General features: G+C 41.4%; 1 protein-coding gene across 3 annotated transcripts in view; it reads left to right on the top strand.

Moving 5' to 3' along the window:
* Window positions 1–17,584, top strand: part of LOC138761738 (dynein regulatory complex protein 11-like) — a 320,096-nt gene that overhangs the window by 151,791 nt on the left and 150,721 nt on the right. For all 3 annotated transcript variants that reach the window (XM_069934395.1, XM_069934394.1, XM_069934396.1), the window contains exon 10: window positions 5,476–5,582. In XM_069934395.1, coding sequence (XP_069790496.1) covers window positions 5,476–5,582 — 107 coding nt within the window. The remainder of the gene's footprint in view (window positions 1–5,475; window positions 5,583–17,584) is intronic.

The raw sequence follows: 17,584 nt of genomic DNA, 5'->3' as shown, positions 1-17,584 counted from the left end.
GCCTTGGCATGAATGGGAGATCCTTCGGTCATCACATAATGTTAGACGCTGTGTGGTGGGGTGTTCAAATGAAAATCTGTTGTAAGGATTTCAGAGAACTCAGAACCTTTGCAAACTTGTCCATAGATAAGGTCTGTATGTGCAGGGCTGGCCGTGTACTAGGTAAGAGTGGGCATGTCTGGAAAGTGAAGGCATGGACTAACCGTCGACCATCACATCAACCAGTAGGTTATTGGCCTTCAGGAAATCCGCTCACAGGATTAGTTGGCGTATGGCCGCAATAGTGAAATCCCACCTGTAAGCCGAGTCTCCTCGTAGCAAACAGATTGATCTAGTGCCGTAGCTGGGTATAGGCATCCAGTTTTCCAAGATAGGTTGGACTGCTTAGTCCGGGATTTTCATTCAAAGGCATTCAGTGGCAGGCTGCTTTGTCCAGAGATTCAGTCGACGGCACAGAAGAAGCCTGTGTGTTTGCCAACCGCTGTGGCCATTACTGGCTGCTAGAGGGGCTGTTTCCCTGGGTGTCGGCTGAGTAAGTACACAGTGGGACACATCGATGGGCATTCTGACCCCACCTCCTGTGGTAGAAACATTGCTTGCCATTGGACCCTCCTGCCTGTCTCTGGGTTGTAGCAGTTGTTGAAATGGATGAGGTAGTCACGCTGTCGGACGCAGCTGCCTGTTGGACTGTTGCAACAGAATTTTTGGGAACTCTGTTTGCCATAGCTGAGGGTCAGAAAAGTCTGCGTTGGACAGGAACAAGTACGTATTGTGGGGAAGGCGTTCTAAGAATACAGCCTTGAACATTAGGCACTTGGGGTTTCTGTCGGCTAGCGCGAGCATTTCGGTCATTTGCTCAGAGGGGGACCTGCCCCCAGGTTCATCTAGATATAGGAGACACTTACCTCTCTCCAACTTGGTCATGGTGAAACTTCGTAGTAGGTGGGCCTTGAAAGCCTCATACTGACCTTCTGCCGGAGGATTGGTTAGGAAAAGTTAATCTTTAGTGGTCGACTCCTTGCCTAGCGATGCAATGATGTGTCAAAATTTTGTAGCCCCACTGGTAATATTGCGGAGGTTGAATTGTGCTTCTGCCTGAATGAATCACACACGTGGTTTGCGTAGCCAGCTTAATGGCAACTCCACTCAGCGCTGGTTCGTCAGCCATTGTGTGGGGTTCAGAGACATCTGAACTGCCGGGGTCACTAATGTGGTGCCTTTTAAGGCAGAGCTGCAAAGGAAAACACTGACTCATGTTGTAATCAGCAAAGAATTGTTTTAATGTCTTTTTAGACCACTTTTTTAAGTCACTTCTGGTTCAGCTGTTCCGAAAATGGAAGTAACATCATTACATTCCTGACAAATTTCTCAGCCTACATGTTTCATTGCCAAGGTGGAGGGGGTCTAGTGCCATTTTGATGCGGACCCCCAGGACTCATGGTCGGCCGGCATTACAGGAAGGATTCGAACGTGAAGCCACACCTCCCCCACACCCCTCATAGCTGCCGCTACACATACCTTTTTTTTCAAGTTTTTTTCCAGTTTTTTTTAGGGTGGGGCTTAGGATATTTTTTTCTTAGTGTCTTTGGGAGGGGTTTCTTTTTTTTTCTTTCTATTTTCTTTTTCAACCTGTAAAAGCCATGTATGATAAATTGTGAATGAAATGTATGTAATGTGATTGATTGTATGGCATCTATAAATAAAATAACTAAAAAAAAGAAGGTGGAAATCTTTCACATCCTACGATCACAGCTTATGATCAGTAGCTTTGCATTTCTGCCAAAACAAACCAGGTAGATTTGATGACAGTAATAGGATCGAGGTAGTAATCAACGTCCATGACATGAATGGTTTCTTTGGGAATGCCCAAAGAACCAAATTCCCATCCAACTGACACCCAACGATGGGAATGAATTCAAAAGAAACATAGATGCAGTAAACAGCTTCTTGAAGGCACACTTTGAAGTCCTCATCAGCGTCAACTCTGTCCTTGAATTAGTGCTCTGGCTTCTATTCTTTTCTGTGTTGGCTATGCACCAATACCTTGTCAGTGTCTGTGCTGCCCAATTGCTCAGTAAAAGAAGGTATAAGGCGTTCCTTCCACCAATAGCCTACAGGTACCCTTGGGCAAGGTGTAGTACATGTTTAGCATCCCAATCAGGATCACATGAAGTCATGGATTGCAGATGGTGGATGGTTTTTAACAAGCCGATTCTACCAATTGGAATTTATGATTATAAAAATAAAAACACTGAACATATGAATGGCCAGGGTTACCTTTTCTAGTATGGATACTGCAACTGAAGAAGGCAATGGGAAACCACTTCAGTATTCTTCCCTTGTATAATCATCGACTGTGTTCTCAGCTCAAAGAAGGAGCCTTCACCGAAGGAGAACAGAGGAGGCAACAACTACAATTTGGAGGATCAGAGATCATGACGGATGGAGAGACACGATCACCTACACTAAACAACAAGGCACCTGAATGAATGAATGAATGAATGTCCCAATACTGACTGACATGACTGTATTGGGACTCTAAAATGATAAAACTCAGAAGCAGACAGTACATCATTAAAATAGTTCTAATCACAATTCCAAAATTTCATCATCAACATCAATGAGTAAAGGAGAAATGCCTTAATCTTGACTATCTTCAAAAAACGAGACAAATGTAACTGTGCTGACACCATAGGCTGTGTGTCTGCTGTGTGTCTTAGATGCATAACATCAAAATTAATTCATGGATATGTATAAGGAGATGATCCTTACACTAGACATCTGCAAAACAAGATTCTCTGTCTTCATTATATTGGCTTCGATGATGAGGCATTCTGTACAGGTCTTTCTGAAATATCTTCCTCCTTTCTAAACCGTCTTCCTTACTATCGTAATTTGCTAAAGTTCTTGCCAAGCTCTCATCTATTACGTACATATCTACTCTCACCACCTTCTCCTCCAGGACAAAACAAAAATTCCCTTGTTGCTCACCTTCTACCCATCAGCCTCCACAAACAGTGGATCTCTCTTTACAAGTTACACAAAGTCCAGCAAGATTCCTCATCCAGACACATATTCCCTTGTTCAAAGCAATCATTCCCTTTGCAGCTATACTTTCTGTCCCCACCTATACTCCTTCCCATGGCACTTTACCATGCAATTGCAAGAGATGCAATAACTGACTCTTTCACCTTTTCCTCTACCTCCATCCAGGTTTGCATACAGTCTTTCAGGTGAAAGACTTGCACCTCTTTCAATCTAATGGCTTACATTTGGTGTTAACATGCTCTCCACTACTACGGAAAAACCACCGAGGATTGTGTGTTTGCTTCATGGAGGACCTGTCTTAGACAGCAGGAGTGAACATGTTTTTGTTCACTTGCTACTTTAATTCATCATTCTACTATTCTATAAGATCATAAGACATAGAATCCTAATTTGGCCATTCAACACATCGAGTCTGTTCTGCCATTCGAATAATCTTCCTGTTTTTGGTATCCCACATCGTTACAACGAGGCTCATACAAACTTGAGCAACTATAGTTCATCTTCCATCTGCACCCAGTGAAGGCTTGCAGGATTTAATACCAAACTCGTGACTTTAGATAACTCTCTGTTTTTATCACAATTGGCCCTTCCTGTCTACTAATATCCCGGTAGTTCATTTTCCTAATTTTTGTGTAAATTGATCTGCTCACATTTTATGATTAGCTATACAAAGAGGCTTAATATGATTTTAATTTCCCTTTAACAGGCAGAGGGGAAGGTGCTGGGGGTGCGATGGGTGGGAGGGATGAGTGCACAAGGGAATCATGGAGGGAACAGTCCTTGTGGAAAAGAGGAGGAGAATGAAAATGTATCTGGTGGTGGGATCCTGTAATAAGTGCAGGATATTCCAGCGGATGATGTTTTGGATGCGGAGGTTGGTGGAGTGGTAGGTGAGGATGAGGGGGAATTCTATGTTTGTTTGTGGGCAGAGGGGGCCAGAGCAGATGAGTGGGAGATGGAGGAGATATAGGTGAGGGCTGAGTTGATGGTGGTGGAGGGGAAGTCATATTTGTGGAAGAAGGCAAACATTTTGGAAGATCTAGACTGGAAGAACTCATCTTGGGAATAGATGCAGTGGAGACAGAGAAATTGAGAGAAGGGGATAGAATCCTTGTAGAGGACAGGGTATGAGGAGGTGTAGTCCAGGTCGTTGTGGGAGTTGGAGGGTTTGTAGTATTTGTTAATGGAAAGCTTGTCTCCTAAGATGGAGACAGCGAGATCCAGGAAGGAGAGAGTGTTATCAGAGATGAACCAGGTGAGTTTGAGATCAGGATGGATGTTGGTCGTGAAGTGGATGAAGCTGACAAGCTCATCGCGGGTGCATGAGTAACCCCGATGTAGTCGTCAATATACTGGAAGAAGAGTTGGGGAGTCTTGCCTCTGTTGGCTTGCAGCCTGGATTGCTCCACAAAGACTACAAACAGGCAGGCATAGTTAGCATTCTCTACATCGGAAAGACCAGTCACAGACTGGTAGATCACTTTCCTCAGCACCTCTGCTCCGGTTGCAACCACAACGACCTAGTAGCCAACCAATTCAATTTCAGGTCCCACTCCCACGCTCATGTCTATCCATGGCCTTATGTACTGTCCTACCCTAACCACCCGCAGATTGGAGGAACAAGACCTTATTTTCTGTCTGAGCACCTGCCAGCCATGTGGCATGAACATTGATTCACTGCCTTCCATTAAACCTGCTTGCCTTTTCTTTCCCCTCCCCCCTTTTCATGTTCTTCCAATTCTTTCACCCAGACAGTCCTACCATTTTCCCACCCCCTCATTGCTGCTGTCCCCACCCTCCTTTCTCCACCAATCATTTCCTGCCTTGCCACCCCCCTTTTCCCCCTCTTACTTTTTTGTTTGAATGCTTACCAACATTTTCTCAAACTTTGATGAAGGGCTCAAGCCTGAAATGTCAGTTTTGTATCTTGGCCTTTGCTACAAAAAGGAGACTGTTTGACCAGCTGAGCTTCTCCAGCATTTTGTGTTTTTACTTCAACCACGGTGTCTACAGAATTTTGTGATTTACTCCAGTTGTAGAATCCTCATTGACTCCATTAGCCACTACAAAACCCACAAAATCAGTGTGGATCCCAGTCACCCTCAAACCCAAGAATTGCCTAAAATGAAAAAGAGAGTTGCAGATGGGTGCCAGAAGAAGCCATGGTCACCTGCTACCTGATAATTCCATCTCTCTCTGTAGTAATTTGTAATCTGTAAATACAGGGTTATATAACCCTCTGTTCTATCTCCTGAGTATGCAATGTGTTCCCAGTCTAATAATTTCATAAACTGAAAGGTGATGATTATTGTCCCATTTTATCCCTTGATGTGTTTGGAAAACCAAGAAAATTAGAAGTATTGGTCATGTTGATTAAAACAATGCGTGATTGGACTTTCAACTTTGGTTTTTCTTTCTGAACAACAGGGGTTTGGCAGAACCGAGATGAGCACACAAATCTCTCCCAGAATTATGTTGCTGAACTCATCAAAGAAGAAAAATGCAAAGAGGTGGAGGAGGAAATCAGAGTACAGGTAAGAAAAATGTGGTTTGTTGAACACAAGGCAGCATTGGAATATCACACCATTTTAAACAACAATAAAACAACAGTTAATGGAGATACTTATTGTTAAGGTTTTATCTTTGATAATAGAATCAGAATTTTTATAGCAAAAAAGCAGGGTCTTTGGTTCAGTTTGTTCATACCAACCAAGCTAGTCCCTTTTGCCTACATTTGCCTGATATGCCTCTAACCAAGGGCGGGCAACCTTTCACCATGTGTGGACTAGATGGTGTGTCAGTGGTTGAACAGCAGGCTGCAGTGATGCCACCATAAATTAAATAAATAAATAAATAGATAGAATGAAATTGATATGATGATATATTTCAGGTCAGGGAAGGCATCTTTATTTCTGAAAATGCACCAAAAATCACGAGTTAGTCATTAAAATGACACAATTTAAAACATAAAAGTCAAAAAGGAGAAAATTAGTTACAATGAAAACAAAATAACTAACCCCAGAAAGCAGTGAGAGGGGGAGAATGTCACAGAGAGAGGGTGAGCCTTACGCAAAGTGGGGGGGAGCTCTCATGCAGAAAGAGGGGCATGTCACAGAGAGAGGATGAGTTACAGAGAGAGAGAGAGAGAGAGAGAGGAAGTAACAAAGAAAGAGGGGGATTTATGGGAAGCCACACACAAAGAGAGGGATTGACAGAGAGAGAGAGGAAATCCAACCCAGGGAGAGGGAATCCAACACAGAGAGGCAGATGATTGCAGAGAGGGTGTCATATACACACACAGAAAAGGTCTCACATACAAAAGCAGGAAGAGAGAGAGAGAAGTACCACAGACAAATAAGTTGAAAGAGCCTTACAGAAAGAGATGGTATTGCAGAGAGAGAGTTGGGTTCACAGACATGGTCTCTCACAGAAGAGATGGGTCTCATACAGAGAAGGCTCTCACAAACAGTGAGTTAATTTCACCCTAGAGGCCTAGACAGAGTAAAAAACCATGGGAGGGGGAGAATGACTCCGTAGGAAGGGAAAAATGGCACCGTGTGGGGTGGGGGAGAGAACGAAACTGTGGGAGGGGGAGCATGACACAGTGGGAAAGGAAGGTCATCACCATGGGAGGGGGAGAACATTACTGGGAGAGGGTAAGAATGACGCTGTGAGAGCGGGGAGAATATCACGGGGTGGGTGAGGTCTCGCACAGAGAGCAGGGGAATGTATCCACGTCAGAGGGTGGGGGGGGGGAAATGTTGTATCCCATCAGAGGGCGGGAGAGAGTTGTATCCACAACAGAGGGCAGGGGGGTGGGGTCTCCAATGCACAGAGAGTGGGAGCCTCCAACGCAGAGAGCGGGGAAGCCGCGCATCGAGGTGGGGGGACCGCGCATCGAGGTTGGGGGGGGGAGCCAAGCACTGAAGATGGGAACCACACACAGAGAGGGGGAGCCACACACAGAGTAAGGGGCAGCTGTGCACAGAGGGGAAGAGCTTCACAACAAGGGGAGGCAGCCGCACACCAGGCCAGATAAATTTGGATTGTGGGCCGGAGGTTACTCATCCCTGCTTAAAACCTTTGTTTTCCAAATACCTGTTAAAATTTCATTTGAATATTATATTTGTCCCCACTTCTGTGATTTTCTCTGGCAGCCCATTTCATATGCCCACCCTTCTTTGAAGAAGGTGCCTTTCAGGTCCCTGTGAGATTTAAGGTGAGACCTGAAAGATTGTTGATTTTTAGATTGTTCTACCCTGGGGCAAAAAACTATTAACCTTATCTATTCCCTTTACCATTTTATAAATGTCTGTAAGGTTAGTCCTTGACCTCCTACACTCAAGCAAGAAGTCCTAGCCTATCCAACCTCTCTTTAAGCCTACCAGTCCTGGCAACATTCTTGAGAATCTTTTCAGCACCCTTTCCAACTTAATTATATTTTTCCTACAGTTGGATGAACAGATCTGTGCAAAATACTGCAAATGTGTGGGGTGAAGTCAGTGGACAAGAGTCTGGCAAATGGAGTACAATGTTGGTAAATCCATTTTAGAAGGAAAAATAGTACATCATATTATTTAAATGGTTTAAGAATGAAACATGGTTTTACGCAAAGGAATTTGCTTATGCGAGAAACGCAAAGGGTTAGTTTGTTGGTGCAACAGATAATCAAGAAAGTAAGTGGAATGTTGGCCTTCATTTCTAGGGAAATTGAATTTAAAAGCAGAGTTGTGGCAGGGTACTGGTGAGGCTGCACATGGAGTATTAGTCTCCTTCTTTGACAAAGGATATACTGGCTTTGGAGATAGCGCAGAAGAGGTTCACCAGCGTGATTCCAGAGATTAACTGGTTAGCCTAAGTGAAGAGATTGAATCACCTGGGACTGTACTCAGTGGTACTCAGAAGAATAAAAGGGGATCTTAAAGAAACATGTACAATTGTGAAAGGCAAAAATAAGAGAGATAGGAAAGTTTGTCCCACAAAATGAGACAAGAACTTTGGGCACAGCCTTAAGATTTGGGAGAGGAGATTTATGATGGAGATGAGGAGGAACTGCTTTTCCCTGAGTGTTGTAAATCTGTGGAATTCTCAGTCCAAGTAAACAGTGGAGGCTGCCTCATTAAATATATTAGATAGATTTTTCATAGTTGGAGTATTGATAATAATGATAAGATGTTTATTATCATTTACATTGTACAATGCACCAAATTAAAGGTTATAGGGGAAAGACAGGTAGGTGGAACTGAGCCCACAGCCAGATATGCCATGATCTTATTGAATGGCAGAGCAAACTCAATGGGCCAGATGGCAGACTCCTGCTTTCAACTCTTCCAGTCATTGTTTTCCATTGCAGGCTTGTGGTATTATAAGTGAATCTAGATCCATATTATTTTCCCCTATTGTTTTTCATTCTTGCTGTTGAGTTTGATCAATTACCGCACCAGGAAATTAATTGGCATAACTTTGTTTGTGAGAGATTGTGTCTGACAAATTTGTTTAGCATGATTTTATTCATGGGAGATCGTTTCTCTCTGAATATAATTGAATGTCTTTGAAAAGGTGACCAAAATGATTGATGAGAACAGAGTGAAAGATTCTGAGCTTTAGCTCGAGAGGCTTCAGCGAGCAGAAGCTGAGGACATACGACAGGTAAAGTCTGTAAGATCCTGCAGAGTAACCAAGATTAGATAGAGGGATAACTACTAAGGCAATGGAATGCTCAGGTTGCAGGATGTGGGAAATCTGAGAGAGTCCAATTATTCCTGATAACTTCACCGGCAAGATGTGCATCCAACTGTTGCTCCATACAGACTGAGTTAAGGAGCTGGAGCTGGATGATTTTGAATCATTCAGGAGGCAGATGGGGTGATAAACAGAAGCTAAAAGGAGGTAGTCATGCCCAAAAGGCACAACACAGGAAAATGGATGACTATTAGGAGAGAGAAGAAGACTAGATAGTCAATGCAGAGCAACCTTGCAGCTGTTCCCCTCAACAATATATACTGTTTTGGATACTGTTTGGTGGGGGGGAGGGTGTGGAATGTTCTACCAAGGACAAGTCATAGTGGTCATCTCTGGTACAGAATCTGGCCCTTTGACTAAGAAGGGAAGGCGAGAGAAGAGAAGATTTACAGTGATTGAGGATTTGATAGGTGAATAGATAGGTTCTGTGAACAAGATCAATACTTCCTCCAGGCTCCCAGGATCAGGGAAGTCTCAGATCGAGTCCACAGCATTCTGAATCGGGAGGTTGAACAGGCAAATGTCATGGTCCACATAGCTAGGAATAGGGATGAGATCCTGAAGAGGGAATATAGGGAGGTAGGAAGGAAGCAGGACCGCAAGGATGATAATGTTGGGATTGTTGCTTGTACCACACGCCATTGAGGTGAATAAGAAGTTGTGGCAGATGAATGTGTGGCTGAAGAGTTGGTGCAAGGGGCAGGTATGACCTGCACAAAAAGGACAGGCTGCAACTGAACTTGAGAGGGACCAATATCCTGGCGGGTAAGTTTGCTAGAGCTGTTGGGAGAGTTTAAATTAATTTGGCAGGGGGATGAGAACCAGAATGTGAGATAAGAGAATAAAGTCGAAGATGAAAAGGGTGAAGCAATATGTTGTGGGTTTCTAAGGAAGGGCAGGCAGGAGAGGAAACATGAATGTAGTCAGTTGGAGGGTTTGAAATGTATCTATTTCAGTGTAAGGAATATTAGGAATAAAGGAGACAAACTTGGAGCATGGATCAATATGTGTAATTACAATGTTACAGCCATTACAGAGACTTGGCTGACACAAGGAGAAGAGGATGGACTGATACAGGAACCAGGGTTTAGATCAGTGGTTTTCATCTTTTTCTTTCCACTCATGTCCTCCCTTTCTGTAGCTGTGATAATATCCCTGACCAGCAATGCTACCCCTTCCCCCCTTTTACTCTTCCATCCTATCTCTTTTAAAACATCTAAATCAGTGGTCTTCAAACTTTTTTTCCACTCAATTACCAATTTAAGTAATCCCTATGCCATAAGTGGTCTATGATTAGTAAGGGATTACTTACTAATGTGGGTGGGAAGAAAAAGTTTGAAAACCACTTTTTTAATCGTACCTAATTGACTTATTATGTGCACAGTTTCGTAACTCCAAAGGAAATGGACCAATGACAATTTTTCTCAAGCAAAATATTTCAGTAACAATTGGGTCTAGAGCAGTTATTCTCATCCTTTTTTCTGACTCACAAACCACCTTAAGAATTCCCTTACTAATCATAGGGCACCTATGGCTTAGGGATTACTTACGTTGGTAATTGAATGGAAAGAAAAAATGGAAACCACTGGCTTAGATGTTTTAAAAGGGATAGGATGGAGGAGTAAAAGGGGGGGCAGGGGTAGCATTGCTGGTCAGGGATATTATCACAGCTTCAGAAAGGGAGGACACTGTGGAGGGAGTGTCAACTGAATCAGTGTAATTGAAAGTTAGAAAAAGGAAGGGAGCTATCACTGTATTGGGAATACATGTAGTCTCCAACTTAGAACCTATGCGACTTACAACTATCCGTACATACGACTGAAAAAATACTGTGTAATTTTTTTAAATAGAGAAAAAATATGTAAATATAAAAATTATGCTTTTGGGATGAATGTAGGGGCCTATCTATGGAAAATAGCACTTGTGGCAGGGGTGGCCAACTGGCCAACCTCTTGCAAGAGCTGGCCTTGGTGGCCACCATGTTGTATTTAATGAACAATAAAATGAATACAGTGAATTTCCAACTTGCGTTCATTTCAAGATATGATCAATCAGTCAAAATGGAACTTGGTCATAAGTTGGGGACTGCATGTAGTCTATAGGCCTCAAAATAGCCCTCAGAACATTGAAGAACAGATAAGTAGGCAGATTTTGGAATGATGCACAAATAAAAGGGTTGTTGTTACGGGAGATTTCAACTTCCTAAATATTGACTGACACTTTCTTACTGCATGAGGGATAGATAGGCAGTATTTGTCAGGTGTGTCCAAGAATATTACTGACACAGTATATGGACCAGCTGACACAAGAAGAAGCCCTACTGGATCTAGTACTGGGTAATGAACCTGGTCAGATGACACAGCTCTTGGAGGGGGAGCATTTCAGTGATAGTGACCACAACTTCGAACTTTAGCATAACAATGGACAAGGATAAAAATGTTTAATTGCGGAAGGGATAATTACGATGGGATGAGACAGGAACTGGGGAGAGTAAATTTGGAACAGATGTTCTTGGGTGTAAACACAGAAGTATTGTGGAGGATATTTTGGAATCACTGTCATGGTGTTCTGGATAGGTTTGTCCCACTGAGACAGGGAAAAGATGGTAGTGTTACAAACTAACAACCTTTTTAATTATTTTTGTGGCTAAGGGGATTTTATTAGCACTAACACAGGAACAGCAATGGAAACTTCACCATCACCAATGGTAAATTCAAAATAATAGATTTTATTGAACTATCAATAACATAACATTTCTTACTTATCTCCAAACTTAGTTAATTCTAAACTTAACCCCGTGTGTGTGTATAATTAAAGTCCCTCTCCGAATCTCTGAAAAGTCAATCTTTAAAAGTTCAGCATAATTTTAGTCTTGCTTGAGGGTCTTAAATTCTCAGTTCAGAAATAATTATAAAGCACTTTTAAACATTATATCTTTAGGTCTCTTCACTTACAATGTGGCTATTTTCTTCCACGATGAATTCACAAACCCAGAGAAGGGTTAATTGAAGTGGCCAAACACAAAAATGGACCCAATGGAAATCTGTCCTCTTTTCCAAAGAGACAGCAAAATGGTCTTCCTTATTTCAAAAGCCACTGATTCTGTGTTTCCCTTTTCCCAGGAGTAACTTACAACAACACCAATTCTGGTTTCCATAAGTCACCTCTGTCTTTCGTAAGGTTTCAACCCCTGTGTCACAGGGGCTTTGACTTTTGTACTCTCCAAGCTGAACTCTTCCAAAACACAACTCAAAATGTTTGATATATTTTTCCAAATCATGTGACTGTTACATCATCACCAAGATGAGTCCCAATTCTTGGAAACCACAAGACCATCAGTTTTATTTCCACCAAAATTCTGTTCCTTTTCCAAAACCATTCCATATCCATACAATTCTGATCTCATCTCTGTTCAAGAGGCTTAAGTGGCTTTAAGTAAAAACAGATGGCTTCCTTCAGCACTTCTTGAATAATTAAGACCCACTTGAAATCCATTAGCTCTGTCTGTCCAAGATGCTGTGACTCCGAGAATGAATGCTCTTCTCTGAATACAATGGTGTATCTGTAAATGTGCTGTGACCTGTGTTTGACCTTATACTAACCCACAATGAATTATTAAACTATATCAAGATAAAATATAGTTTTAACATTATACTAAGGATTAATACAAATCCATCACAGTATGAAAAGGGAACTGTGGTTGACAAAACATGTGAAGCAGCTAGTTAAGAGGAAGAAGGAAGCAGGCATTAGAGTTAGGAAGCAAACAACTGGAAGGGCTCATGAGAATTATACGGTAGCCAGGAAGGAACTTAAGAAAGAACAGAGGAGAGCTAGAAGAGGGCACAAGAAGGCCTTGGCAAGTAGGATTAAGGTAAATCCAAATATTCTATGCTTACATGAAGAACAGAAGAATGAATAGAGTGAAGATAGAGCTGCTGAAGAATAAAAGAGGTAGCATGTGCCTGGAGGAGAATGAGGTTGGGGAGGTCCTAAACAAATACTTTGCTCTAGTATTCACCAGAGAAAAAGATTTGGTCAAGGTAGGGTGAGAATAGAATTTTGAGACATTCATGACAATAAATTCTGATTCTGATCACATCACATCAGATGCCCACTGTCCTTATTCATTTTAATTTTTCTTCCATATCTGTTCAGTTTCAAATCAGTTTCAGATTTATTGTCAGAGTACATACATGACACCGCATACAACTCTAAGATTCTTTTTCCTACAGCTGAGGCAGAATTACCACTTATTGGCAGTGCAAAAAAAGCTGACTCAACATACACATGTAAACAAGTAAAGAAATGTAAACGAACTGTGAAATACAGAGATGGAAAAAAATAATAAAGTGCAAAAGTAAGTGTCCTTAAATGAGTCCTCGATTGAGTTTGTTGTTGAGGAGTCTGATGGTGGAGGGGTAGCAGCTATTCCTGAACCTAGTGGTGTGAGTCTTGTGGTACCTACACCTCTTTCCTGATGGCAGCACTGAGAACAGAGCGTGTGCTGAGAGGTGTGGATCCTGGGATATTGGTGTCCCCATACCAGACCATGATTCAGCCAGTCAGTACACTATCCTCTCCATATCTGTAGAAATTTAGCAGAGTTTCCGATGTCATATCAAAACTCCGCAAACTCCTGAGGAACCAGAGGCACTGATGTGCTTTCTTCCTGATGTCATTTGTGTGCAGGATCCAAAAAAGATCCTCCAAGATGGTGACTCCCAAGAACTTAAATTTGCTCATCCTCTCCACTACTGATCACTTGATCATACACTTCTGGTTTTCCTTTCTTGAAATCAACATTTATCTCCTTGGTTTTGGTGAGATTGAGTGCAAGGTTGTTGTTGATGCACCCCATTCAGCCAAGTTTTCAATCTCCCTCCTGCATGCTGACTCATGGGTCCTTTTTTTATATGACGCACTACTGTGGTATCATCAGCAAATTTCTAGATGATGGTATTGTCGTACCGAGCTACTCAGTCATAGGTGTATAGAAGAGTAGAGTGGGAGCTAAGTATGCAGCCCTATGGTTTTCCAGTACTGATGGAAGATTGTGGAGGAGATGTTCTGACCAATGGCTGCACCGTTGCATGAGTTTTGCATTTGCTGCTCTTTCCTCATTACTTCTACTTTTAAACATTTCAGATGCCATCCAGGGATATTTTATAGTTTGGCAGGCTCTAGCACAGTTTTTGAGGGGTTTTTTTTGTAGAAGTGTGCACCCTACCCTGTCAGTTGTTCCTCCATTCATTAAATATATGGCATTGTGAATTCCTGTACTGAACCTGGAGATTATAATTAAAATTAAATTAAATTCCTTTATTAAATTGTTGACTTTATTCACTCTTTTCCTTCATGCATTCAATATTTTAATATTCTGTTGGATAAAATTTTAAGATAACCTTCGTCTTTTTGTTCCCAATACTCACATGAATTTAAATTCTTGAATTATCCATTCAACCATTGTCTACCTTTTTTCTCATAAATATAGCTCTAAATTTCAAAAGACATTAATTTCATATCATCACAAGTACTTTCATAAATAAACATTGAATCCTTAACATGACTCATTCATTCTGCCTTTATTAGTTTGAGTTCTGACTATTCTGCAACCTTTTAGTTTTAGTGAAATGTTTTTATTTTAACATTACCATTATTTATCTGCTGAGTTTTCCATTTAATTAAAGTGAGTGATCTTTTTTCAGTCTTGTAAAATGTTCTCTTTCTTTTTTAACTCTCTGGTTTACTCTCAAACCTCAGAGTGAACCAACTTGTTTAAAAAAATTAAGCTCCTGCTTTTGATATTTAATCAACCTTGCTTGTTAACCCTGATGGCCATGGACAGATCCTGCTTATTCGAGCTATGAAAAGAAAGCATCTGCTCAAATACTTCTTTGACCCTGGCATCCTGGTGTCTCACATGTTATCATTGAACCTCCTGTTAGTCCCCTGAACTATGGTGTCACCTATCATTATCACTTTGCCTAAATCCACCCTTCCCTGCTGAATCTGTTTTATACCATTGCTTGCTGCCCTCTGAAAAGTCATCCACCCATCAATTTCCAAAGTGGTATACTTGTTGCTGAATGGCCTCAGGGGACTCTTGCACTATCTGCCTACTTCCTTTAGTTTTCCTGGTGGTCACAAAATGGCCAGCAGCCTTAGCCTTAGGTGTGAACAGTTATCCATGATCCGCTTGGCCCCTCTGACTATCCAGAATTCATCCATTTCCTCAATTTGGTCTGCAAGGAGCCACAGCTGGGCACAAATCCACCAGACCTAGAGATCATGGGTACTGAAAGTCACGCTCATTTCCCTGCTGAGTTTTGCATCGCCATCAGAAAGATGCAGAATAATTTTGCTGAAGTTGAATTATTCTGGTTTGATGCAGGTCATTCACATACCCATATCATCTTATGTTTGGTAGATGCAAAGCAAAATGTCATCATCATGTCAGGTTACAAACCATATCTCTTGAGTGGCCTCATGCTATAGGCCAATATCCTGTGTTCTGTAAACAATACTGTTTGTTTTCAAAGTTCTCCTTTTAATTTCTAAACTATTTACTAGTTTATTTTTGAACAGTTATTTTTGGGAGAATATTTACAATTTGTACTTATGCCTGCTGTGCACATAATTCCTGAAGGATGCCCAACATCTAACAATCCCTAACAGGTTCTTTTTACAAGGCTACTATTTTCCAGTTTTATCACTATCACATTCCTTGTTGAGATCTTGACCACCAAAACATCTTCCTCATACACAAAGAGGATCATTTGAATTAGGGTTTACAAGTTTCATTGACCAAACTTGAGTACATATCAAATTTAATCATTTTTAGTTTTAGCTGCCATCCTGGAAACAGTTGGAAGAATATCAGGTTGTACTCTACATATTAAATGTCTGTTGCAGTTTTGAATTTGTTTTGTCTGAGTTTTCAAAGTTAACCTATTAATCATTTATAAGATACGTGTGCCTAGTTGCCTTTTTGCTCAGTTACACTGCCTTTTTTACATAACCAATGCAAGTTCTTCAGGTTAATTTGTAATGAGTGAAAACTGAGTTTCTGGGGTCTTTTGCACTACTTTCAAGAAGATTATACAGGGCTCCCCATAATGTTGGGAAAAGGCACTTTTTTCATTTATTTGCCCCTGTGCTCCACAGTTTTTTTAATTTTGTAATCAAACAATTCATGTGATTAAATTGCACATTCCAGATTTTATTCAAGGTTATTTGTATACATTTTGGTTTGACCATGTAGAAATTACAGCGCTTTTTATCTGCAGACACTGTGGTTGAAGTAAAAACACAAAGCTGGAGAAACTCAGCAGGTCAAGCAGTGTCCTTTATATAGCAAATATAAAAATACAGAACCAACGTTTTGGGCTTGAGCCCTTCATCAATGTATGGAAAAATATCAGCAGGCATCTCAACAAAAGAGTAGGGGAAGGGTTGGTCGCAAAGGCAGGAGGTGAAAGGTGGAGCAGGGAGGGAGGAGAACTGGAAGGGAAGGAGGGAGGGGGGAAGAAGGTTAGCAGAAACCAGAAAAGTTGATATTAATGCCATCTGGCTGGAGAGTGCCCAGACAGAAAATCAGGGTGGTCTTGGTGGGACAGAACATAAGGCCATAAACATGGGAGTGTGACAAAGAACTGAAATGGTTGGCTATTGGGAGGCATTTGTCACTGGTACATACAGAAAGAGGTTGCTCATTGAAGCAATCTCACAATATGTGTCCAGTCTCTCTGATGTCGAATTCTCCAGCTTTGAGTTTTTACCAGCACTTTTTATAAATTATTCCCCCATTCCTTCCACCATTCAAAACATGCCGGGGGTTGTAGGTCAATTGAGTATAATTCGGCAGCACGGGCTCATGGGCTAAAATGGCCTGTTACCATTCTGTATGTCTAAATTTAAATTTTTAAAAAGGTTGATACCTAAGAATTTGAAGTTCTTGATCCTCTCCACTGTTGACCCCTCAGTAAGGACTGATTTGGGACATTTGTCTCTAAATATTAGGGATATTTGGCTTCACAGACTTTTGTGATGACTCAGGTATGTTTAATTGCTTCATTGGTGCAGGTATAAGAGAGCTAGGCTTGCTTCTAAGCTTTTGATCACCTTTGGAGTCTGTGATTGCCATTTTTCAACATGAGGACCAGAGTTGCGTCAATTAAAGTCAAACAAGAATAAAACAGAAAGAGACATCACCTAAACCTTCAGATTACCAAAATCAACTGTTTAGAACAAGATTAAAAATAAAGTGTACTGTCATTGCAAAGCAATTGATAGGCCAACGGGGATCTCCACTGCTGATGACAGAAGAATTCTCATCATAATGAAGAAAAATCCCCAACCGCCTGTCCAACAGATCAGAAACACTCTTCAGGAGCCAGGTGTGGATGTGTCAATGACTACTGTCCGCAGAAGACTTCATGAACAGAAATACAGAGGCTACACTGCAAGATGCAAACCACTAGTTAGCCACAGAAACAGGATGGCCAGATAACAGTTTGCCAAGTATTTTAAAAAAGCCTGCAAAATTCTGGAAAAAAAGTTATTGTGGACAGATGAGACCAAGATTAACCTTTATCAGAATCATGGCAAGAGCAAAGTGTGGAGGCGTAAAGGAACTGCACAAGGTCCAAAGGATTCCTCCTCATCAGTAAAAATATAGTGGTGGCCATGTTATTTTTGGGCATGTATGGCTGCCACTGGTGCACTTATCTTCATTGATGATTTATCTGCTCACAGCAGTAGCAAAATGAATTCTGAGGTGTATGGAAGCATC

This window comes from Narcine bancroftii, chromosome 4 (genome assembly GCF_036971445.1).
Source record: "Narcine bancroftii isolate sNarBan1 chromosome 4, sNarBan1.hap1, whole genome shotgun sequence".
Classification (NCBI taxonomy): Eukaryota; Metazoa; Chordata; class Chondrichthyes; order Torpediniformes; family Narcinidae; genus Narcine; species Narcine bancroftii.
The sequence above is the reverse complement of the archived record's forward strand: the minus strand, read 5'-3'. Positions and strand labels throughout refer to the sequence as shown.